General features: G+C 35.9%; 1 protein-coding gene across 3 annotated transcripts in view; it reads left to right on the plus strand.

Annotated features, from left to right (window-relative positions):
- Positions 1-25,212, plus strand: part of LOC132439790 (protein FRA10AC1) — a 45,584-nt gene that overhangs the window by 14,525 nt on the left and 5,847 nt on the right. For all 3 annotated transcript variants that reach the window (XM_060034457.1, XM_060034456.1, XM_060034455.1), the window contains exons 9-13: positions 8,433-8,478; positions 10,534-10,647; positions 11,753-11,795; positions 13,592-13,710; positions 24,501-24,579. In XM_060034457.1, the coding sequence (XP_059890440.1) occupies positions 8,433-8,478; positions 10,534-10,647; positions 11,753-11,795; positions 13,592-13,710; positions 24,501-24,579 (401 nt within the window). The remainder of the gene's footprint in view (positions 1-8,432; positions 8,479-10,533; positions 10,648-11,752; positions 11,796-13,591; positions 13,711-24,500; positions 24,580-25,212) is intronic.

A 25,212-nucleotide genomic window follows, 5' to 3' on the forward strand; every position in this document is an offset into this window, starting at 1 on the left:
TTTTGTTTATCTGTTCAAAAAACCAGCTCTTGCTATTATTGATTTTTCTGTTGTTTTTTAATCTTTATTTTATTTATTTCTTCTCTGATCTTTATTATTTCCTTCATTCTGATGACTTCAGGTTTTATTTGCTCTTCTTTTTCTAGTTCTTTTAGGTGGTAGGTTAGGTTGTTTATTTGTGAGTTTTCTTGTTTTTTGAGGAAGGCCTGTATCGCTATGAACTTCCCTCTAAGGACTGCTTTTGCTGCATCCCATAGATTTTGTATGGTTGTGTTTTCATTGTTGTTGTCCCAAGATATTTTTTATTTCCTCTTTGATTTCATTGTTGACCCATTGGTTTTTAGTAGCATGTTGTTTAGTCTCCATGTAATAGTTTTTTTCCTCGTTTCTCTTTGATTTCTAGTTTCATGTGGTTGTGGTCAGAAAAGATGCTTGAAATAATTTCTATCCTCTTAAATTTGTTGAGCCTTGTTTTGTGTCCTAGTATGTGGTCTTTCCTAAAGAATGTTCCATGTGTGCTTGAAAAGTATGTGTTTTCTGCTTTATTTGGATGTAGTATCTTGTAGATTTCAATTAAGTCTAACTGTTCTGTTGTGTCATTTGGGATCTCTGTTGCCTTATTGCTGTTCTGTCTGGGAGATCTGTCCATTGATGTGAGTGAGGTGTTAAAAGTCTCCTACTATTATTGTATTCCCATCAGTTTCTCCCTTTATGTCTGTTAGTATTTGTTTCATGTATCTAGGTGCTCCTGTATTGTGTGTGTATATGTTAACCAGTGTGATATCCTCTTCTTGTATTGATCCTTTTATCATTATATAGTGTCCTTCTTCGTCTTTCTTTATGGCCTTTGTTTTAAAGTCTGGTATGAGTGTTGCTACCCTCGCTTTCTTGTCATTTCCATTTGCATGAAATATCTTTTTCCATCTCCTCACTTTCAATCTATATGTGTCTTTAGCCCTAAAGTGGGTCTCCTGTAGGCAGCATATTATAGGTTCTTGTTTTATTATCCAATCTGCCACTCTGTGTCCTTTGATTGATGTTTTTAGTCCATTGACACTTAAAGTAATTATTGATAAGTGTGTTTATTGCCATTTTAAACCTTGTTTTCCTGTTGATTTTGTATTCTTTGTTCCTTTCTTCTTTTTGTTTTTCCTTTTGTGCTTTGATGGTTTTCTTTTGTATTATGCTTGAGTTCCTTTCATTTTGGTTTTTGTGAATCTGTTGTATGTTTTTGATTTGTGTTTACCCTGATTTTCAAGTATGTTAACCCATAACTCTATCTACTTGCTTTAGACTGGTGGTCATAACAGCTCAAACACTTTCTAAAAGATCTACATTTTCTTACTCCCCTCCTCCACATTTTGTAGTTTTGATGTCCTGTTTCTCATCTCATGTTTATCTTTTTGCTGTTCATTGTAATTATAATCGCTTTCACAGAATTTTTTGATTGTTTCTTTAATCTATGTACTGCCTAATTTAAGTAGTCTTCAATCTTTTTATATATTTACTTTTTCTATTGTGATTTTCCATTTCTTATAGATTCCTGTTTCTTTTCTATTTAGAGAACACCTTTCAGTATTTCTTATAGAGTAGGTTTAGTGTTGCTGTATTCTTTTATTTTTTTCTTTGAGAAATTCTTTCTCTCTCCTTCCATGCTTAATGATAATCTTGCTGAGTAGGGTATCATAGGTTGCAGGTTTTTCCCTTTCAGGACTTTAAATGTATCTTGCCACTCCCTTCTGGCATGCACAGTTTCTGTAGAGAAATCAACTGATACCCTTATGGCGGTTCCCTTGTAACTGACTCTTTGTTTTTATCTTGCTGCCTTTAGAATCCTCTCTAACTTTTGTCATTTTCATTATGATATCTTGGAGTAGGTCTGTTTGGGACCCTCTGTGCTTCCTGTATCTGGATATCTGTTTCCTTCTTTAGGTTTGGGAAGTTTTCAGCCATAATTCCTTTGAATAAATTTTTGATTCCCTTTCCTCTTTCTTCTTCTGGGATTCCTTTTATGCATAGATTGGCATGCTTTATATTATCCCATAATCTCATATGTTGCTTTCATTTTTTTCTTTCATTTGTCTTTCTGTCTGCTGTTCTGATTGGGTGATTTCCATTATTCTGTCTTCCAGATCACTTATTCATTCTTCTACCTTATTTAGTTTGCTATTTATTTCCTTTAGCTTGGTTTTCATCTTGGCAGTTGGGTTATCTAATTTTGATTGGCTCCTCTTTATAGTTTCTAGTTCCTTGTTATGGTGATCTGCGTTTCTATCAATAGTCTTTCTTAATTCCTTCAGCATTATTATTACCTCCTTTTTGAGCTTGGGGTCGGGTAGACTGGAGAAGTCTGTTTCGTTGACTGGAGAAGTCTGTTTCGTTGTTCTTTCAGGGGATTTCTCTTGTTCTTTTAATTGGAAATAGTTCCTTTGTTTTTTCATTTTACTTATATTTCTTTGACTCTATGAATTTAGGAGAAACAGTTATCTACTGTGGCTGTTTTTATGTCAGAGCGACCCTGTGTAGACTGTGGGAATCCAGTATTCTTGGTGCAAGGGTTGTTTTTGGTAGGATTCTTGCCATATCTTTTCTCAGGGTGTGTTGGCCCTTGTCCCCTTGATGGCAGTGTGTTTGGTGGTGGTGTGATCAGAGCCTGCACTGGATGTTGAGTAGGGCCTCCTCTTTGCTCTGTGGTTGTCACAGCCCTGTCAGGGGCAGGGTCTGCTCCCCAGTTGTAGGAGTAGAAGCCCCCACCCAGGTCAGGTTCTAAGCTGCAGTGTGAGGTAGGTGGGACTGGAGCACTCTCTCTGGGAAAGGAGCTGCTGTGTATTCTTCCCCAGGAGCTGTCCACAGGAACGTGCAACTGTGATGCTGCCTGCCACCTGGTGCATGTGCCCACAAAGATCAGTGTTGTTGGCCCTGCCTTCAGTGGCTGGTTCCTCTGTGGGAGCACTGGTAATGGGCTTGGAGGTCCCTTAGGTACATATGCATGCTGACAAAGCCACTGATGGAAAACCTCCTGAAGGTGTGCGCACTGTGGGAGCTCCAGTCACTGGCTCAGACTTCAGCCCTGCCTCCGTGTGCGCGCACCCACAGAGTTTGCAAAACCCGCAGTGGCCGGAGCTGTGCCCCATTGCAAGCATGCTGATAATGAGCCTGCTGTGGCAGAACCACTCTCTGTCCTGTGCACACCCCCAGTTTTGGCCCAAGCAACACTCCTGGCCCTTCAGGCTGTCTCCACGCAGCCAAGCCAAGTCCTCTTCCCAGGTCTGTCCACTGAAGCCCAAGTTTCACTACCCAGTTGCTGTGCACTTCAGGCACGTGTCTCTGGCTAGGAAGTGCAGCGACATGGCGGGGACCGTCTATACTGGTCTTTCTTTACCCTGCAGGGCTGCAGACCAGCTCCCATGCTCTTCTCTCGAGCCTCTGAAGCTCCCTATCTGTCCCAGCAGACCTCCCAGCTGGTGAAGGAGGTTCCCAGGGTGAGGGGACCTTTCCTTTTTCACAGCTCCCTACCAGGGGCGTAGGTCTCATCCCAATTCCTCTTCTTCTCCCTGTTCCCTTTGTCTTCCCCAGTTATGTGGGGATCTTTCTTTCAGCTCTGGTTGTATAGGATCTTCAAGCTTTCAGTAGGTATTCTCTGAGAATTGTTCTACGAGTAGATGTATTTTTGTTTTATTTGTGGGAGGAGGTGAGCTCCATGTCTCTCTGCCATTTTGATCGCCTCCTCTAGGATGATTTTTATTCCTATCTCATTTTTCACATTTTTAGCTACTGATAGATAAATTGACCCAGAAACAAATGATCTCAGTTTGAAATGGGAGGGGAAGGAATGTTGCATAAATCTGTATGTTTTGGATAGTGTACATCTGTATTGTATTAAGACAACCTATTTAAAAAGTTTTTAAAAAAAATTTAATTTATTTTTGGCTGCGTTGGGTCTTCGTTGCTGCTCACAGGCTTTCTCTAGTTGGGGTGAGTGGGAGCTACTCTTTGTTGTGGTGTGTGGGCTTCTCCTTGCAGTGGCTTCTCTTGTTGCGGAGCACAGGCTCTAGGTGCGTGGGCTTCAGTAGTTGTGGCTCTCGGGCTCTAGAGCACAGGCTCAGTAGTTGTGCACATGGGCTTAGTTGGCATGTGGGATCTTCCTGGACCAGGCCTCCAACCTGTGTCCCTTGCATCAGCAGGCGGATTCTTAACCACTGCGCCACCAGGGAAGTCCCTAAAAAGCTATCTTAGATTTGTTTATCCGAAGGATTTCTTTTCATTTTAATAGTTAAATCTCAGAACCATAATTGGTTTAATAATTTTTCACTAGTGCCTTTAACATGTGGGTTGCTTTACAATATTCTCATAGATAGTAGTAGTGTGCATTTTTATAACCCTGTTTACAAACCCCAGCACTTGATGTATCCCTAAAACTTCCTCAGTTTCTTGTAAACTAGCTCTCATCTCTAATAGTTATTGACCATATTGAATCCAAAAAGCATCACAGCAGTTGGAGTTACTTGAAGGTATTATACTGCAAGTTGCAGGTGAAGTATAAGTCTTTCAAGGAGCACATAACAAAACTTTTTCAACCCTGGTTCATTTGTTGATTGTCTTCCAATATTTATATAGGACTGGGCTGGGTGCTGTGGGTTAAAGCATGGTGTCTGCCCTCAAAAAATAACTATAGTTGACGGAAGAAAGTGGATATAAATAAATAGTTAAATATTTGTATTCCCCATTTATTTTGTTTTCATTTTTGTTTTTGCGGTACGCGGGCCTCTCACTGTTGTGGCCTCTCCCTTTGCGGAGCACAGGCTCCGGATGCGCAGGTTCAGCGGCCATGGCTCACGGGCCCAGCCGCTCCGCAGCATGTGGGATCTTCCCAGACCGGGGCACGAACCCGTGTCCCCTGCATCGGCAGGCGGACTCTAAACCACTGCGCCACAAGGGAAGCCCTGTATTCCCCATTTATAAAAACACAGTATATTACTGGAAATCATACTTTATAGTGCATAGGGACTTCCCTGGTGGCGCAGTGGTTAAGAATCCGCCTGCCAGTGCAGAGGACATGGGTTCAATACCAGGTCCGGGAAGATCCCACATGCCATGGAGCTACTGAACCCATGAGCCACAACTACTGAATCCTGCGCGCCTAGAGCCCGTGTTCCGCAGCAAGAGAAGCCACCGCAGTGAGAAGCCCGTGCACCGCAACGAAGAGTAGCCCCCACTCGACACAACTAGAGAAGCCCGCATGCAGCAGCAAAGACCCCATGCAGCCAAAAATAAATAATAAATAATTTAAATAAATAAAATGCATAATCTTGAAACAAGTTGTGTTTTTCTATTAGAACATGATGAGTTAGTTAGATACCAGGGTAAGTGCAAGTAAGAAATCACATATGACTTGCAGGTGTTGAGTATAGATCCTAGAGAAATAGGAAATATGGAGAGAGGGACATCTTTTTTCTTAAGGCTGTTTTTTAGAGCAGTTTTAAGTTCACGGTAAAATAGAGGGAAAGGTAGAGAGATTTCCCATATCTTGCTCCACACATACCAGGGGGATCTTCTTGGCAAAGATAATGATTGTTTTTTTTGGCATAGTATTTTGGAGAAAGAGTAATGCTGTTGACTTTCTTGCTACTATGCATTTTCTCATAGTTTTACTTACACAAAGGCAGTGTTTTATTCATTTTTAATTAACAAGCTCCTAGCTAAGTGCCTAATATATATAGTAGATACTTAGGGCATTTTTAGTGAATTCCAGCCTTTGTTTCACACCCCTATTTCCTTCTTTGTTGCTTTTTCCCTTTCATCATTGAGAATTTGGTTGGATCATTGTATCAGTTAGGGTAAGATTCAGCTACAGGGACCAGCAAGCAGTTCCAAATAACAGTGACTTAAATGAACTACAAGTTTGTTTTCCTTTCCCATAAAAGTCCAGGTGGATGGTCATGGAACTTTGTGTTGTCAGGAAGTCAGGATACTTCTCTCTTATTGCTTGCATGTGTGACCTCCTTGTTCTAGAGGGTAGAGTGAGAAGAAAAGGAGGCTAAGCACCACACCCTGAGTAATTCAAGTGTTTAATCCAATGTATCAACAGGAATATTTGTCAGGAAAGAATAGAAAAACATTGAGGCAAAACCTCTATGCAATCTTTAACTAGTAGGACATATTGTAGTTGTTACATTTCTTATCCGCCATAAGATTATAACCTTCTTGGTGACAGACACTTATTTTAATAATCACTTTATACTCTCAGCAGAGTGCCAAGCCAGTAAGTAGTTACTTAATAATTATTTGTTGAATAGATTAATGAGTGAAAGAAAAAGTTTGGGAACTGTTGCTGTACACATTTGACTATGCTTCAGTAGACATTCCAACATCTTTTGGATGACAAACAGTCCTCACATAGATGTATGGGCTTAAAAATAGAATTAAATACAGAGTTATTTTGAATTTTTTATTTCTTTTTTTCCTAGACTGGGGGATTTTATTTTATTTTCAGTTAGAATATTTTGAAATATTTCGAGCCCTCATTTGCGTTTAAAATACAGAATTGCCTAATTCAAATAATAGATGATTAAAAAATAAAATAAAAATAAGCAAAATTAACCAGGCATTGAATGCTTCATCTGAATTATCTTTCTTAATTACAACAACCTATGAGATTAGGATTTTATTCATAAAAAGGAAATAGACTGAGAAATTAAGTAACTTTCCCAACCTCACAGCTAGTTAATAAATGATAGAACTTGCATTGGGTCAGCATGATTCTAGAGCTGAGCTTTTAACTATATGGTAAATTGAATAGAAAACTAAACTATTTACTAAAATAGTAATTTAGCATATGGATGTGAGTCTTATAAGATAGTGGAGAAAACATTTTAACACTATCATTTTTAGCCAAAAAGCAAATAACAGTTGACCCTTGAACAACGTGGGTTTGAACTGTGTGGATTCTTTCACTAAATACGTACTATAGTACTACACAGTCTGTGTTGGTTCAGTTTGCAGATGTGGAACCCTGGATCTGGAGGGCTAAGTGTAAATTTATGCTCAGATTTTCAACTGCGTAGTGGTCAGTGCCCCTAAACCCCATGTTCAAGGGTCAACTATAAAGTTACGTTTAGGAATCTGGAGGGAAATTTAACAACTTTCCACTTTAGGGCTCCAGACTGGTACCATTGCTTTTTCCTGTTCATTACTATTCTGTTGTAGTGGGAAAAGAGCTATATACAAATGAAGGGTTGTGGTTGTGTTCCATTAAAACTTTATTTATAAAAATAGGCAGCAGGCCTGTAGACCATTATCTGCTAACCCCTGGTGTACTATACACCAGATACTATTATAAGTACTTTATATGTATTATTCCATTTAAACGTCTTAACCCAAAGCAGTAGTACTCGTATTATCTCTATATGAGGCAACTGAGCCACAAATAGATTAAATAACTTGTCCAGTATTATATAGCTGTGAAACGATGGAGCTAAGACATAAACCCAAACAATCTGACTCCAAAGACTGTACTCTCATATTATAGTATACTGCTTCTTTATTGTACTAGAACTTCTTTTTTTCTGTCAGTGTCATAGAACAGTATATATTTTTTGTTAATTTACATACCTTGTGCCTGGCACCTATAACTTTTAATAAGAAGTCCAAAAGTAAAGAGGATCGGACTTCCCTGGTGGTGCAGTGGTTAAGAATCCACCTGCCAATGCAGGGAACACAGGTTCAAGCCCTGGGCCAGGAAGATCCCACATGCCACGGAGCAGCTAAGCCTGTGTGCCACAACTGCTGAGCCCACACGCCACAACTACTGAAGCCCATGCACCTATAGCCTATGCTGTGCAACAAGAGAAGCCACTGCAATGAGAAGCCTGTGCACCGCAATGAAGAGTAGGCCCCGCTCGCAGCAACTAGAGAAAGCCCGCACACAGCAATGAAGACCCAACACAGCCAAAAATGAATAAATAAACTTTTTTAAAAAGTAAAGAGGGGCTTCCCTGGTGGTGCAGTGGTTGAGAGTCCGCCTGCCGATGCAGGGGACGCGGGTTCGTGCCCCGGTCCGGGAAGATCCCACATGCCGCGGAGCAGCTGGGCCCGTGAGCCATGGCCGCTGAGCCTGCGCGTCCGGGGCCTGTGCTCCGCAACAGGAGAGGCCACAACAGTGAGAGGCCCACGTACCGCAAAAAAAAAAAAAAAAAAAAAAAAAAAGTAAAGAGGATTATTCCTTAACAGAGAAGTTGGTGATTGTTCAGATGTACTTTTAAGTACCTGGAATCCTATAAGGAGAGAAAAAACTATCATGAGGGGAATTAGGTTTACTTTTTAGATTAGTAAGTGTCATTATGTTAATTGTTGGCTCCATGATAAGATTTATCTACAATTTAAATATTGTTTAAATTTACTCTGGCATAAATGTATTTTTTTTTTCTTGTCAGTTTGGATTTAGGTGGCGAGTAGAAAAAGAAGTAATTTCAGGGAAAGGTAATTCTTTTTTTTATTTTAGTTTTTAATAGGATAAGGTTATTTTGTTATATTATTGAAGTCACTGGGTAAGATTATTCCTAATGTATACAATAAGTGATTATCTACAAAATACAAAGTAAAATTAGAGAAGGTGTATTAATGATATATTGCTAACAAAGTTCAGAATATAATGCTTTAATGGTTTTTACGTTTAGAATTTTTGCTTCTAGGATATTCAATTGCAGATAAGTAGAAAATGTTCAAAGAGTTAAAAATTTCCTAGGAAGGAAACTATCAACAGATGAATACTTGAATTTTTCTCTATTAATTTTTGGAATAATGTGTTGGTATTACTGTATTCCAGTCAAATCCACATTTTGCAGATAGAAATTAAATATTACTTTGAACCTAATAATTTTTAGACAGGCTAGTTCTTATTCTTAGGGAGTCACTGAGTTTGAGCCCAAATATTTAGTCTTACAGAAAAAGAACAAGCATTTGGTAGACAATCAGTAAATGCTTTTTCTATGCATTGTAATCTATTCATAAAATTTTTCTGAAAATTTAATATTTCTGTACTGTCTCATGCTATAAAATTAGCTTTGTATTATTGGTGATTGCATTTAAGTGTTAATCTTTATACTGTCTCACGCTATAAAATTAGCTCTTTATTGGTGATTGCATTTTAAGTGTTAATGTTTCTGAAAACTACATAGGAACATTAAGGAAATAATTTTAAACTAAAAACTTTTAAAAATCTTTGAAAATAAAAGTTTCATTTTTAAATGATTAAACATTTATGCTGTCAGTATGGCTCATATACATCTTCCATAAATTAAGATCAGCCCTAAAGGTACTATAGAGGAGAAGGAAAAAGAATAATTTTAAAGCTATTTTAAACTTTTCTTAGCATTACATTTTAGTTTGTGCTTTTACCTAAGACAATGAGAGCTGTTGAAATGTCTACCACAATTTTAAAATTTTATACTTCTATTGAATGGAATTTTCAAGTGACAGTAAGTAATGCTGCCTTTAAAAAAAATTGATGGACATTCTCTAAATTCATGTAATTGAAAAAAGTTTTACTTGAGAAGGGGAAAGAAAGCTATTTGCTCTGACTGAATCTTGGTGCTTTTTTAACAATAGAGCCATTGCTAAACACATACAGATTTAATGAAGTATTTATTTGGAATGAGTGAAACAATGCCAATTTAGAAAAGTTATCAGCCTTTGAACTGGTAATTTTCAAAATTCATTTTGACAGTTTCTTTTTTATGAAAAAAAGGCAGTTCCTGTTGGTGCAAATTATTGAGATATAAATGCTTTTTTTTAGTTTGTGCAAATAAGTTTGATCTTGTCTTTTTCTGTTGAAGTTAATAATTGTTGAGTAGTTTATTTTTTTTTCCCTCTTGGATCATCAATATTAGTCCTTTTTTGCATAGGTTTTAATATACAGTGGATATGATAATAAGGCATTGATTTTAGTGTCAAGTGATTCTAAAACTTAAGAGCATCAGGTTTGATTACTCATTCTACTTAATCTCAAAATGCTAGTTAAAATGTGTTTTAAATGTCATTTTATGCTGGTACTTAAATGCCATATTAAAAATTTCAATTTTTATCAATTTTAATATTATTAAATATTGAAAAAGATTGTCCCAGTTATAAGTGCATGTACTTTGGAAAATATACTTATTCTTTTAGTGTATTAGTGAGTACACTTTTCTAGTACTTCCATCTTCCAAAGTGTAAGATTCCCTTACACGGAGTCACTAAAACTCTGTATCTTAATATAAACAGTCAACTTGATAGATAGTCAACTATCTATCAGGTAAAGAATTCTGGAACTGTTTTTTTTTTAAACAGTTCATTCAGCAATTTGATTTGATTGTTGAACATACCACAATTATTGTGGTCAGTTTTTTAATGATTATTTTATAAAGCTAGGAATTTATATATGTATGTCATGTATGTTATGTATGTATGTTGAGTAAATTTCAGAGGTAATGCCAGATTGTATAGATAAATATTGTCACCAACCATCATAGCTAATATTCCTTCCTTTATTTGCAGGCCAGTTTTGCTGTGGAAATAAACGTTGTGATAAAAAAGAAGGCTTAAAGAGTTGGGAAGTTAATTTTGGTTATATTGAGCATGGTGAAAAGAGAAATGCGCTTGTTAAATTAAGTAAGTTGATTTTAGGTGGGGTGTGATTGATTTCTTCAAAGTTTATCTAGTAATTTAGATTTTAAAATATATAGGCTAATTTAAGATCCAATTAAAAATTTTTAATGTATCTTCTTGGGAACTCTTTTTTTCTCAGAGCTTCTGAAAGTTGCAAGAGTGACATTAGGGGAAATAGTTCTAATGCCAAAGGTAAACCAGTAATTCGTGAAGTGAAGACCTCTTTCCATTACTTTGAGAATGTCACCAGGGCAGAGTGAGATGCAAAGTATCAGAAAAGGCAATATAAAATCTCGCATTAGCTGATAGCCATATTGTTATGGTGTAGACTTTATTGACTGTCAATAAAGAAAAAATTTTAGAAGGGCAGATTTTCTTGATATTAGTCTTAAAAGCTTAGGATTATAACCCAGAATACAGAAGTTTCTCTTAATATACATGTTTTAGGATCTGTTGCTTATTCTTTTTTTTCTCCTAAGCTAGTCTTTTATGTGTCAGCTTCTTCTCTGCCTCATGTTAACAACCTTCTCTGGTTCCTAAATACGTGTGCCCTTAGAGTGTCTGCCCACTCTGGGTAGAAATCAAGGATTTCTCCATATGCTACTTGGTACACACCAATGAAGGTTGGTGTCTGAGTTCTTCCTGGAAGTGCTTATGAGGAAGAGTCAACTAGTGTGAACTGAGATTAAAGCAAAAAAGAGACCACAATAGAGGAACTTTTTTGCAAGTTCTTTTACATTTGAAAACTCTTAGAGTACTTCAGAGGAAATGACTATACCCACACTATTGTTATTAGATGTCTTTGATGTGAGATACAATTCTGCCTGTGAAACAGTTTGCTTTTAGAATAACTTGACAGCACCATTTTCTAAAGCAATGGCAGAATATTTTCAATTTCTCAAGCATTGTGATTCAATTTTTATTATATATATACATTTTTTGAGGTGGGAGAGAATCAGATTGTTTTCTTCAGATTATTTGTTTCCCCTCTTACAGTAAAGGAATGTAAAGAAAAATGACAATTTATGATATTAAAAGTAAAGTAGCAGTGCAGTTATTAAAATTTAGCAATTCTGTGCTGTTACTCTTTTTTTTTTTTTTTTTTTAGGATTATGCCAAGAATGTTCCTTTAAATTAAATTTTCATCACAGGTAATATTATCTTTTAAAATGTGGTTGTTAATTTTAGTACTCTGGGACGTAGTCACCTGCACTGGATGTCTAAAGTAGACTTGAGTGGTTGATGTTTGATTAGTTGATTGTATATAAAATCCGCCATTACCATATGACCACATAAACCAGGGAACTGGAAGTTCGTCATGCCTAACTCTAGTCAAGCAGTTTTAAATGTGAAGGCCTGTGCAGGGTGGTAGATAGATGCTAGAATTTTTGGTTTGGAATCAGTGTTCAGATACTGTAATATTCTTCGAAACTATATTGTAAAGCAGGTCTTCATAAAGTGATTCCTATGTCTCATTTAAGCATTGTTTTAATTAGAGTTTGTCATTGTTACAAAGGATTATACCTCTATACTCATTTTAGATGTTAAAATCAGGCTCCTATTGAATGAGCTAGACTGTGTCTGCCATACTGAATGGGGTAGGAGTATCATTGTTCTGCATTGTGCAGTATATATAGATAGTAGGCTTTCCTATATATTCCTCTCAGCTAATCCACTTGCTAGTCTTCTTGGGCAAGCTATGTAACCTCTGTAAGACTCAATTTTATTATCTCTAAAAATGAGTATACTAAGGTTATTGTGGGGATTAAATGAAAATGCATATAAAATGCTTGACACAGTGTCTGGCGTATGATAAGTCAAGCATAATGAAGTCCCTGGCGTTGCAGATGTTCAGACAAAATCTGTGTAACCTGGCATGATTGTAGTGGTCAAGTTTCATGTCCTGAGTAACACTTGAAAGTCTTAACAGTAAGATTCTGCAACTTTATAAAATGTATATATTAGTATATTAATTTAAAATCAGCTGTGTTCTAAATGAGCCTTATCTAGTATTTTAGCTATTAAAAATAAATAAAAAATTTTAAATTCTTAAAATTAGCAAAGTTTTTAGATTAATTGATTTCCCCTCTCAATGATACTGGAAGATAACAAAGTTTTATTTGACCTTGAGTTTCGAGCTTCATTTCAAGATTGAAATTATTCTTACAAGAGGCAAGAAGTTATTACTGTCTTAAACAGTATTGTAGTATTTGGTGTATCTTAATTTGAAAGGCCTGATAAGCAAGTTTCTTGAAAGTAATCCACTCTGTTGTCTCTTCATCCTCTTTCCCAGTCCCAGTTTCAGCATTATCACCTTTTCCTATTTAGTGTTTCTTTTCTTAACCAATTAAAATCAGTTGTTTGCCAGCTATGGCACTGACAACCTTGTAAACTTGGCCTAGAAGAGATAAAGCTACAGCAGTAAAAGGATAAGTGGTCTAAAGTAGATATATGAGTTAACAGTAAGCTTTTCCATCCTCGTTCTATTATACCTTTGCTGTATTCCTTTATTCTTAAGAATTTTCTATTTACTGGTGGTTGAGAACTGTTAGAGTGGTTTTTTCTTGTATGTGTTTTTTCAAAGTGTAGGTAGATATGAATTATGTGGAGGAAAATGAGATTTGATTTTGTAATTTTTTTAGAATGGCTAAATGATAGAATATAGAAAAGAAATGAGTAAAAACTGTGATTTACATTTACTAAGGTTTATACACAGAACTTATAAAAATAATCCTTTGTGTCAGAGTGTTCAGGCTTCATAATCTTACAGAATTGTTTTAATTAATATACTAACCTAAAATATTTACAGACTCATTTAAGGGTTCCTTATTATGTAAACTACATTTTAAAAATGAGTACTTTAACTGATTTGACTTTTTTACCCATTGATTTTTATTTTTTGTAAAATTCAGTTGAAAAAGTTAACTTTATATTGTTCAACATAAAGGAGAAAAGAAGTCAAGTCAAAAAAAAGAAAGGATAAAGCCAGAAAAGATTGTGAAGAGTCATCACATAAAAAATCCAGATTATCTTCTGTAGAAGAGTCCTCTAAGAAAAAGGATAAAGGTAAAAGGGAATTAAAATAAAATATTTACTCATATTTCTGAACATGAAGTATAATCTGCCATATGTCACAAATGTTGAATTTAATTAGTAAATGCATTTAGAATTCTGTTTTATAGTAGTTGAAAGGAGACTGGTTGGAGAATTTAGATATGAATTTACAGTAACTTACAGGAGTTTCAATAACAAGGTTGGTTTTGATTCATTTTTGGCAGATGGTATAATATTGCAACAGCATTCTAATTTCTGGATTTGTTACTTACAGACTTGTTACCTTGAGCAAGTCACTGAATTTCTTGAGTTTCACTTTCCTCGTGTACATAGTGGTGATATGAATACCTGCTCTTTATACTGCTGGTGCTTATTGTGGAGAATCAAATAAGGATGTGAAAGGCACTTTGAACACTGTAAATCAGTACATAACCTATAAGTCAGTTTAACATTGTAACACTGTGATTTCAATTATCATGGTCTGTGTGATTTTTCTCACTAGCTTATGAGCTTCTTGAAATGATAGAGGTTGATATGTATGTGTCCTCAGAACCTAACATGGTGCTGTGCACGTACAATTAGTAAATAACTGTTAAATTCAAATCCAAGTCAACTGCTACTTCTTCCTCAGCAGTCCTTAAGCTAAGCCTTAGTTTTCTCATGTGTAAAATGGTCATGATAATCTTACCTAGTAAGTCATAGGATTTTTCAGAAGTTGAAATGAGATAATGCATGTAAGCAGTTTGCATAGTACTTGGTACATAGTTAGCTATTACGAAGGTTACTGCTAGTTGCTTTTTTAGTCCATAATAAAGTAGAGTCAAATTGACTATAACTTAGAGTGAATTGGACTTAAATTAGGTAGGTAATGGTAGATTGAATTAGATTCCAGCCTGTGTTAACATAATACTTGAACAGGAGAGGGCTGCCTTGCTCCAGCTATGAAGATCATTAGATACGTTATGTTCTTACATACACTTTTTTCTTCTAACATGTCATGATACATTCAAGTATATGTATTGCCAAGTTTTTGACTTGGTAAAATCGATAGATGTTGAGAGGAAAAATACTGATATTCTCTTGTTTATTGAGAAATGGTATTTGAAACAGAATACCTTTTTTGTCTCTAAATCATGTTTCAAATTTCAAAATAAATTTTAATTAAGTGTGAGAATCTCATTTGAGTTTTTAAAAATTTTTATTTATCCTCATGTGCCAGTAAAATATTTAGTGTATTATATCTGAGGATTTTGTAGCATTTACTATTATATAATATATTTATATCATAGTATGATACTATGTTAATCATTGCATATTCCAAATTAAAGAAGAACTAATCCCTGCCTTATAAAAGTTTATTTAGTACCTCCAAAACAGATAATTAGGTAGCTGGATACTCAGGACTAGGGATGGGGTTGCACCCCTCAAATTATAATATATATATGCATGTGATCTTCCTTATAGATGTTTTTCCTTTAGTGTTCTATATTTCGGTAGGTGATACCTCTGTCAACCTAAAAACTAATATCGGAAATCGGGAAATTATCCTTGATGCCTTCTTTTTTTCTCGTTACTTATGTAAATACTATCAGTTTTACCCCCAGGGTATGTATTTCTCATGTTCTCTCTAGTCTAGTTCAAACTACCATGTTTTCTCATCTAGGCTACTACTATATTATCCGTACTGATTCTAACACTGTCTTGTCATCCCACCTCCCTCTCCTTAATCCATTCTCCATCTAGTAGTGATTTCCTATGTTCTTAGGATATAACCAATATCTGGACAAAGCCCAAAGGCTCTATATGATCCAGCATACAAGGCTTGTTTATCACTACTCTTCACCTTACATTCACACTCCACCCACATAGCCTTTCAGTTTCTAGAAAATGCCAAACTTCTTTCTGTTTAAGGACTGTATAGGTGCTGCTTCCTCTCTAAAACCTCCAGTCCCATCCTAACTCATCCTTCAGATTTAAGCTTAAATGTCACTTCCTCAGGGATCCTTTCCTGACCATGAATCTAAATTAGGACTCCCATTTATAATGCTTTCACAACCTTGGAACTTTTCCTTCATTACACATATGACAGTTACATAAAACACAAGGAGAACAGGGATTCTGTCTGCTGTGTTCATTGCTTTATCCCTAGCACCCCACTAGCACAGGTAAGGCATAAATAATAAAGAATAAGAAAATGAAAGACTTGAAGATTGTTTCAGGGCAACTTCAGAGATAGAAAACCAAAGCAGAGTGGAATTGAGACATCTGTGTCTTATATACTCTTTATTCAGAGCACCTTTCGTAGCAGAGAGCACAGGATATAGTTCTTTTTTTCAGCTTCTTTGGTATAAAGCAGAAAATGACAACATCTTAGCAAACTTTTAGGAAAACCATGTAGACCTCTTTAATATCTTCTTATCTGGGATCGATCATCTGGAATTAGGTTGATCTTGATATGATACTTTCTTGCCAGGCCACCTTAATTTGGCCCAGACTTGAATAGTTAGTAAATTAGTAAATGCTTAATATCGCAGCTGCATTTGGACTGTTGGCATTCCTCAGAACAATTACTTTCTTGATCTTTTTCCTATCTTTTCAGCCTCTCCTCAGCCTCCTGACTATAATTCCTCCTCCATCTTACCCTTGTTGGAATTGCTCAAGGCTCTTACACAGCTTCTCTTTATTTTCTCTGTTCTCCCTGTGTGATCTCATCAAGCCGATAGCCTTAGGTTACCATCATACAAAATGCTAAATAAGTGGATGGATGGTTGGATAATTGGATGGCTAGATAGCTGAATGCATAGAGAGGAAATGTAAGAAAGATCAAAGCTTGACTTTGAGGACCAGTCTGCTTTGGCAGGTGTGAACAGAACAGGGTATTTAGGTAAATTGTCTTGGCAGGAAGTTCAAGATCTTACCCCTCCCACCTCCATCCTGCCCCCAAGCTCAGTTCCTTGGGTAGGCATTTTCTGACACCCTTCACCCCACTCCTCCAGGCAAGATTAGGTCCCTCTTAGCACGTTCTGATAGCATCCTGCACTCTCCTTTAGAAATACATATCACTCTTGGAATAATTTTTCTGTGAAGGAAGGGACTGTGTGACTTGTTTAATTCTCTATCCCCAGTTCCTAAGCACAGTGCTTGCCCCACATAGTAGGCATTCAGTAAGTGTTAGGTGAGTGAGTCAGTGAAATCAACCAATTTCTCAATGTTGAAAGGAACATCAGAGATCAGCCCTGGAATCATGATCAAAAAGATTTTCTGTGGTTTCACCTTTCAAAACATGGTCCTTTGCATTGTCATCACTTGGGAGCTTGTTAGAAATGCATAATTTCAGACCCTCCAGACCTCCTAAATCAGAGTTGCACTTTAAGTTCCCAGAATGATTCATATGTACAATAAAGGTTAAGATGCACTGCTCTTTATCATGTATTTGTTCTGCTTTAGCTTCAACACCTCCAGGGAAAAGGTACCCATTATCCAAAATACTCCTTTACATTTCAGACAGCTGTAATTGCTAGCAGGTTTCTCTTAACATTTAGCCCAAACGTACAACTTCTTCCTTCTGGTTCCAGCTGTGTCCTTTTTTTAACCTATAGACACTTGGAAGCAGGTATCATTGTTCCTTACATGACAGAGAAGATGACAGAGAAGAATGCATTTCTTTTGCCATTGGAAGTTTAGCTATGTTTTTATTTGCTCTCTGATGACTAGGAAATAAGTAGGAGTGAAGAAACAACATAAGCAGTTGTTGCAGTCCAGGCCTTGGCTTCCTTTGGAATCTTGACCCTGTAGTTCTCACACCCTCTTGTCTGGCCTTAAGGGGCCATTCATGCTACAACTTGGGCTAATTATGAGACCTGTCCAGGGAGGTTGGAGGAGTTGTTACTCTCCATCTGTTTTCTGTTCTTTTTTGAGTTAGCAGCCTTCAGAAATATTTCCCCTGAGGTCTTACTGCAGGAGATTGTATAATGATGATTTTTTTAGATTACTTTAATAGATCTTCAGTACTTTTTCTGTTTCCCTCACTGGGTAAACCATTGTAGAATTGAAAATGTTTGTTTTATGACATAATTTTTTGTGTGATTTTCAATTACAGAGAATTCTCACCTGTATATGATCTTCAAAAAAGATTAAGAAAGATTAAAAGATTTTTTAATTTTTTTTTTCTTAAAAGATTAAGAAAAGGCATTTATTTGTAAACTGCTTTCAGATGTTGAACATCTGTAGATAAAATATTGTTTGTATTGCAGCTAATCTATGAGGGGTTTTTTGGGTTTTTTTGGGGTTTTTTGTCTTAGCAACATGAGATTTTTTTTTTTTATTAGGTGTTCATTATTTTTTATGTTTTGTGCTAGGTATTCCAGGCTGTACAAGAGCATAAAACACCCCTCCCTAAAAGAATCTAACATTTTAATTAGGGAGATAAGTCTAAGGAACAGGAAAGATTAGAAGACAGTGAAGTGCTTTCCTGCAAGTCTATACACTAGACTATTGGGAAGAATTCCAGTTATAGCTATAGTTGTTACACCACTGCAAGATGATTCTTGACAAAACAGTGCTGGGTTTTTTGTTTTTGTTTTTCATCACATTCACTCTCAGTGAAATCAGAAAATTCTATCAACAGTATCAAGTTTTTATTTAATAAAAGTATACAGATTCAAGTTATTTACAGTTTAGGTTTCCCACAAACTGTAACTTGTTCTGATGTAAATTTTTGTTGTTGTTTTTGTACTGTGTGAGAAAAATCATAGAAAAAAGAGCAAAAGTGTATTTCTTCCCCATATTAGAACATTTAAAAGTTTCTTATGTCAAGTATAGAAGAGCATAAATTTTTTTTTTTCAGTAAATATAGTGGATAAACATTTTAGCTTCACATCATGAAGTGTGAAGGAAGAGAACAAGAGGGATGAAGTTGGGATAGAAAAAGAATTGGGGAGGTGGATTAAAATTTAAGAAATGTTGCTTATATTGCACAAGACTGAGTGATCTCTTGTCATTTGGGGATTTTGATCGATCAAATTAAATATATGGTTTGTACATAGAAAGCAAATGTTAGCAACGGTTGTTACTGGTCAATTTTTAGTAAGTCCTGTAGTTTTCATCAGATTGGATTTCATTGAATATTTGCTACAAATTTTATTGTTTCTTCCCTGCAACATTCCAAAAAGTATTCACAATGACTTACAAAAATATATACTATAAGATTTTTTTAAAGGTGAAATCAAAATAATGGAAAAATAAGATAGAATAGGAAAGTAAAGCTAGAGGTAAAATTAATACAGACAAATATTTACCAAAAAGTCTTGCATAATTGCAAAAGTAGATCATAGATTTGTCACTGTCCTTCCTAACAACCAAACCAAAGAAAGGAAACCACCAGTAGAATGATTAATTGTACCCATACAATATTAAAGAGAACTCGCAGGGTGTTCAGTTTTTCCAGGCAGTTTTGAGAGCAGAATCTACTGTGGATTCATAAAAGGGGGTATCCATTTGTGATATAACAAACAGTAACCTTGTATCTCAACAGTAATATGATGTAGAATTTCTTAAAGAACTTGCAATAAATAGGGTCTAACAAAGTGTAGTTCAGTAACATACCTAATTTATGTTATAATATCTGAACTTATTTATAGAAATTTAGAGATTTGAGACTTCTAGCCTTACTTGTAAATTTATAAACTTAAGAGTTAATTTTTTTCTGATTTTAAAGTAATATATATTTATGTGGCAAACTCAGGAAAATATTTAGTAATTGCTCTAAATCACCATTCAATTTAAACTTTATTAGCATTTTAGTATATAATTCTTAAGGAGAATTTTTAAGTGTTCAGTAATCAGAAATTTTAGAGAAATAGAATTTTAAAGATATTTACTGTTTAAAAATTTAATGAAGAGGGAGATATCAGTGGAGGTATTCCTCTACTTTAGGAATACAACGTATTCTTTATGAATTACTTTACTCATACCATTTTGTTTTCAACATATTTGAAGTGTCCTTAAAGCACTGACACTTCCTTTCTCCCCATGTGAATCCTAATCTATCAGTAAGCTCCTTCTTCTACATTAGGTTAAGTTTCCTGACAGTTTATAGAACATAGCCAGGCATGAGACGATAGACTTAAGCTATCTGAGGATGGGGTAGTAAGTATATATAGTTTTAGAAAGCATACACAGGTTAAAATGGGAAATTTTATAGTTTTTGCCAATTTCCAACTATATGTTGCAGTGAGAGGTGTGAAGGCCTATTTAATGTTTAAAAAAACCATTGCCCTTCTCCAATTCCAATTTTTATTAAAAAATCTTTTGGGGAAAGGGCTTGACTGACTTGTTTATATTAATTCTTTCATTTGCTCTTCCTTCCTTCTCCCTCCCACTGTTCTTCCCCCAGCCCTCTCAAACCTCCCTCATTTCCCGGAAATAATCTTAAGTCTCTTCACCCTCTTCAGCTAGGTCAAACTTCTGGTGGTAGGGAGAGGACAATACTGTAGCCAACCTGAAGAATCTCTAGCTTAGATTGGTTCTTGAAGTAGAACCATTTCAAGCAGGGGACATGTACCTTGTTATAGTTTGCCAAACCCAGATATCTTCTCAGGTGGTCAGTGACCTGTCTTAGGTGGTCTTGGCAGTTTTACAACTCAAATTCTGCTGTTTCTATTATATATTTCATTTCCATTTGGATAATATTCAGTTACCCTTTTACCCTCATTTAACATATGGATTATTTACACCAGATCCATAAAGAAAAACCCAATTTCTATGGGGAAAAAGAATTTTAACTTGCTTTTGTTGATTGTCAGCCATAATCGCAAGTGGATTAGTTGTATACCTCATTTAATCGTAGTAATGGGCATATAATATCCCATTTTGCAGATAAGAGAACCAAGACCAGAGAATTTACATAAATTGCCTAAGGTCAAATAGTTGGTTAATGGCAGAGCTACGATTAAACACAGGTGTATAACTCCAGAGTCTGCTCTTTTACTTATATCATCAATAACTGTTCTTCAGTGAATCAAAAGTTAGTCTACTCTTTTTTTTTTTTTTTTTTTTTTTTGCGATACGCGGGCCTCTCACTGTTGTGGCCTCTCCCGTTGTGGAGCACAGGCTCCGGACTCGCAGGCTCAGCAGCCATGGCTCACGGGCCCAGCCGTTCCGCGGCATGTGGGATCCTCCCGGTCCGGGGCACGAACCTGTGTCCCTTGCATCAGCAGGCGGACTCTCAACCACTGCGCCACCAGGGAAGCCCCTAGTCTACTCTTTATACCTCAGTTTGGGCAGATATATTACACAAATCCACATTAAATGATTTGATCTGTGTCTCAGTTCTATCTGTAAAATGGGTATAAAGAGACTTGACTTCATTGGATTATTATCAGTCAAGTGAAATAATAAACATGTAAAGCATGTGTCTTATATGAAGTAATCTTTGATAATCTGTAGCTATTATTGTTATATCAGAGAAAAGGAAAATACTGGACATTAGATTTTGTGTTTGTTCTTCACAATGGGTCAGATCAAAAGTTAAGTCTGTAAAAGTCTGACCTGTCCATTGTTTTCATAATTGGCGACTTGCCGCTTCTTCAGTAGGCCAAGTTATTTAGGTATGTAATATCCAGAAAAACCAAGATGATGGATCTACTTGCATTATTCAAAGCATATAGGGAAAATTATATGCAGTTTGCATTACATTACATTTGCATTACATTCTAAAAGGAACATTGAAAACTTAAAGCAGGTCAAGAATAGAAGAACCAAAGTGTTGTCAGAACTTGAAATGTTGTTATAGGAGGAAGGTTGAAGGAACCGTAGATGTTTAGCTTAGGAAAAAGTGAAGAGGGAAGGGGTAAGGAGGTAGACATGGAAACTGTAGATATTTTCAAGACTGCTACTATGTAGGAGACTTATTTTTGGTGGCTGGTTGGCATAACTAGAGTCTATGGATAAAAATAGCCCAAGGACAGATTTTTGCCTTAATTTAAGGAAAAATTTGTCAATTAGAACTATCTGAAGAAAGGAATGGGCTGCTTCAGGAAGTAGTGAGGTGTTTAGATTGGACAGCCAGTTGTTATTGGAAGTATTACAGTAAGAAGTTCATTTATTGGATAAGGGCTGGACCTCCAAGCTCCCCTTTCAGTACAGAGTCAGTGACTTAAATTCTGATCCCCGCTTGTCAATAATTACTGTGTAGGTTTGACACTGATACAAATGCAAGCATCATTTTGTGTTGCCCATTGTTCTAAATGCAGTACCCTTTCCACCTCTGGCAGGTTGTAGCAGTTATCAAAAAAATGATTTGTAGTTACTGTCAACCTCATGGAATTAGGTATTATAGATTCATAGTTAAATATTAATAGATTCATAGGGTTGTAAGGGACCTTAAAGGTCATATAATCCAGTCTTGTAGATTTGATTCTCTAAGGATATTTGATCACTTTTTCAGCATGTCCTCTTTCAAAGAGAGTTATTTTATAATGTTATTCTAAACTAATTGTACTTTTTAGTAAAACTGGATCGTCTGTTACCAGAAAACTGGTGTAGGAAAGCTGGCATGTGGGCAGTACTCTTGAGAGGGAACAAGAAAACAGGTGGTTGTAAGGCCTTTTGAAATTAGCTGCCCACTTTCAAAGGCCTTGTAGGTTTGTTCTCTGACATCATTGACAGGATAACACCATGGTGATAACTTTACTAGGCCTAATTAGTTTTTCTGTGCTTTCTTTATCTCAGTTAGTGAATTTTCATAAAAATAAGAGCAGAAGACTTGTTTGTTTGTTTTGTTTTTGTTTTTTGGCTGCATTGGGTCTTTGGTCTTCGTTGCTGCGCACGGGCTTTCTCTAGTTGTGGCAAGCAGGAGTCTACTCTTTGTTGTGTGCAGGCTTCTCATTGCGATGGCTTCTCTTGTTGCAGAGCATGGGCTCTAGGTGCACAGGCTTCAGTAGTTTCAGCATGTGGGCTCAGTAGTTGTGGCTCACGGGCTCTGGAGCGCAGGCTCAGTAGTTGTGGCACACGGGCTTACTCTGTGGCATTTGGGATCTTCCTGGACCAGGGCTTGAACCCGTGTCCCCAGCATTGCAGGTGGATTCTTTTTTTTTTTTTTTTTTTTTTTTGCAGGTGGATTCTTAACCACTGTGCCATCAGGGAAGTCCCAAGCAGAGTACTTTTGTCTTTTCGCATATTCAGTTTGGGACACTGGCAGTTCCAGTGCTGGCTGTTGTTGAGTGGGAATCTTATTCCCAGAGCTTTATAATTTTATCATCTTTGTGTGTAGATCGTTAGAAGCACAACCCCCATTCCCTTTTTTATTTTTTTGCTGTTTTCGTTAGAATTTGTGCTAGAATAGATTCAGTTAGGACCAAAGTTCAGACATAACATGTTGATTCAAGGATCAAAGTCCAACAGGAAAAAAGGCTAGAACCATCATGGCAAATCAGTACTGTTTTATTTTTGTGTTGTGTTTAACTAAGGTGCATTCTGTATTGACAGGCCAAATTTGTGTCACTTCTTTTCCAGACTAATGGTCATTATTGGAGAGGAATTATTTGCTAACATAATTACTTTGTGGCATATAATTTTATTGTCTCATAATACATGTTTCATTATTTGATAATTTTTAGTTGACTAATATAGGGTGATTCATTTGAAACATGTCTATTTTATGTTTTAAAAATAAAATTTATTGTTTTTACTGATGTTTAAAGGTAATACATGATTATTGTTTAAAATACAAAAAAATTTGGAAATGCTTAAAGAGTAAAACTATCCCAGGCCCACAGGTAATATAATCACTGTTAAGTTTGGTTGGTCCTTACAAACTTATTTATGTGTGTGTGTGTGTGTGTGTGTGTGTGTGTGTGTGTGTGTTTATATACACACACACGCATATATAAATAATAATATATATGTAGATATGTTTTAATACAAATTGTATTATACTATGCCTGCTTTCTGTAACTTTTAAAAATTTTGATATAGCATACACATTTTTCTATGGTAATTCAGGTGTGCTATGGGGTTTTTTTAAATAGCTGTATAGTATTTTTTAACCAAGCCTTAATCCCTAATTGGTGGGGATTTAACTTGTTTTCTTTTGCTGTTGTTGTTATACAATGGACATCTTTGTACATATATCTGAGTGCTCGTTTATTCTAAGTAAATAATTAAATTCCTAAAAGCATTGCTGGTCAAAGGGTATCTATATTTTAAAGTGATCTATATTGCCAGATTTTCCTCAAGAAAATGGTATTTACTCCTAACAATGTATGAGAACATCTGTTTCTTCATTGAAATGGACTTCTTCTAGTTAATGTAATCAGCATTAATTTTTTTTTAAGTCTGACAAATTTTTTTTCATAATTTAACTTGCTAGTCCTATATACTAGTTCAGTTCTTAAGGTCTTGATCCTAATGTAAATACTCTACAAAAATCTTACCCTGCATGTCTTTTGTATGATCAATAAAAATAAGAAACTAAATTAAAGACAACTGTATTACAAGAGATAATTCCTTTATAATATAGAGTTAATATTGGAATTGTTACTTTAACTCAGTATAATTTATAGAAGTTTCCCATGAGACTTTAAATCCTTGGTCTATTTGCTGAGGCTCTTTGGTATATATCAGCTTATTATTTTTCAAAAGAATTTATTGGTCTGGAAAAGTGCATTAAATTTTCAGAGAGCCATAAAAGTTGAAGCTAAACCACAGGTAAATATGGAATTTATTTAATTGCATTGGTGGGTAGTTCAAAATGTGTTTTAAATGTAATGTGCACATTTAAAAAATCTCTTTTCAATGAACAGGAAGCTCTGATGAGGAAGGAAGTACTTCAGAATCTGAACTTTGGAAGGGCCCACTACCAGAGACAGATGAAAAATCACAGTAAGTCCTGATAATAGTATTAATAGACAGTGATAATGCATACCTTCTACATCAGTCTAGGAAGCTCTGACCACAGCCATTTTTGATAACAGTTAATGAAAAACTTAGCATCATGAATGTCTTTTTAAAGCCAAGGAACACCTAGCCTGCTAAGGTCAGAGTGTATTCCCAGCCATTGTTTATGGCCATAAACAGCCAACTTGTCCAGCTCCCTCTTGGTGAGTAAATCTTTCCTCAGCTCACATTGACAGATGACCCCCTAGTCTTTGCTTTTATTGTTTCAGAGAGATACTGTTTACTAGCTTCCAGAGCAGCCTATCCATGATATTCTTATTATCATAAACCTATACAGGGGAGCCCCTTGAAGATATATACAGGTGTAAACGTTTTCTTGCCAACAGCCACCTTACACCCCAGAGATACACAAGTCAACACATGCATTGTTCTCTATTGATTGAAGAGCTATCTGCATATAGGCTGGAATACTATCAGTTCTTCTCATATACTGGGATGTTCACCACTTGAGCTTTATCTGTTGAAAGGGGATAAAATAATACCTACTACATAGAGTTTATTGTGAAGATTTAATAGAATAAAGAATGTAAAGCACCTGGTCTGGCACAATACCTACCA

Source organism: Delphinus delphis, chromosome 16 (assembly GCF_949987515.2).
Source record: "Delphinus delphis chromosome 16, mDelDel1.2, whole genome shotgun sequence".
NCBI classification, from domain to species: domain Eukaryota; kingdom Metazoa; phylum Chordata; class Mammalia; order Artiodactyla; family Delphinidae; genus Delphinus; species Delphinus delphis.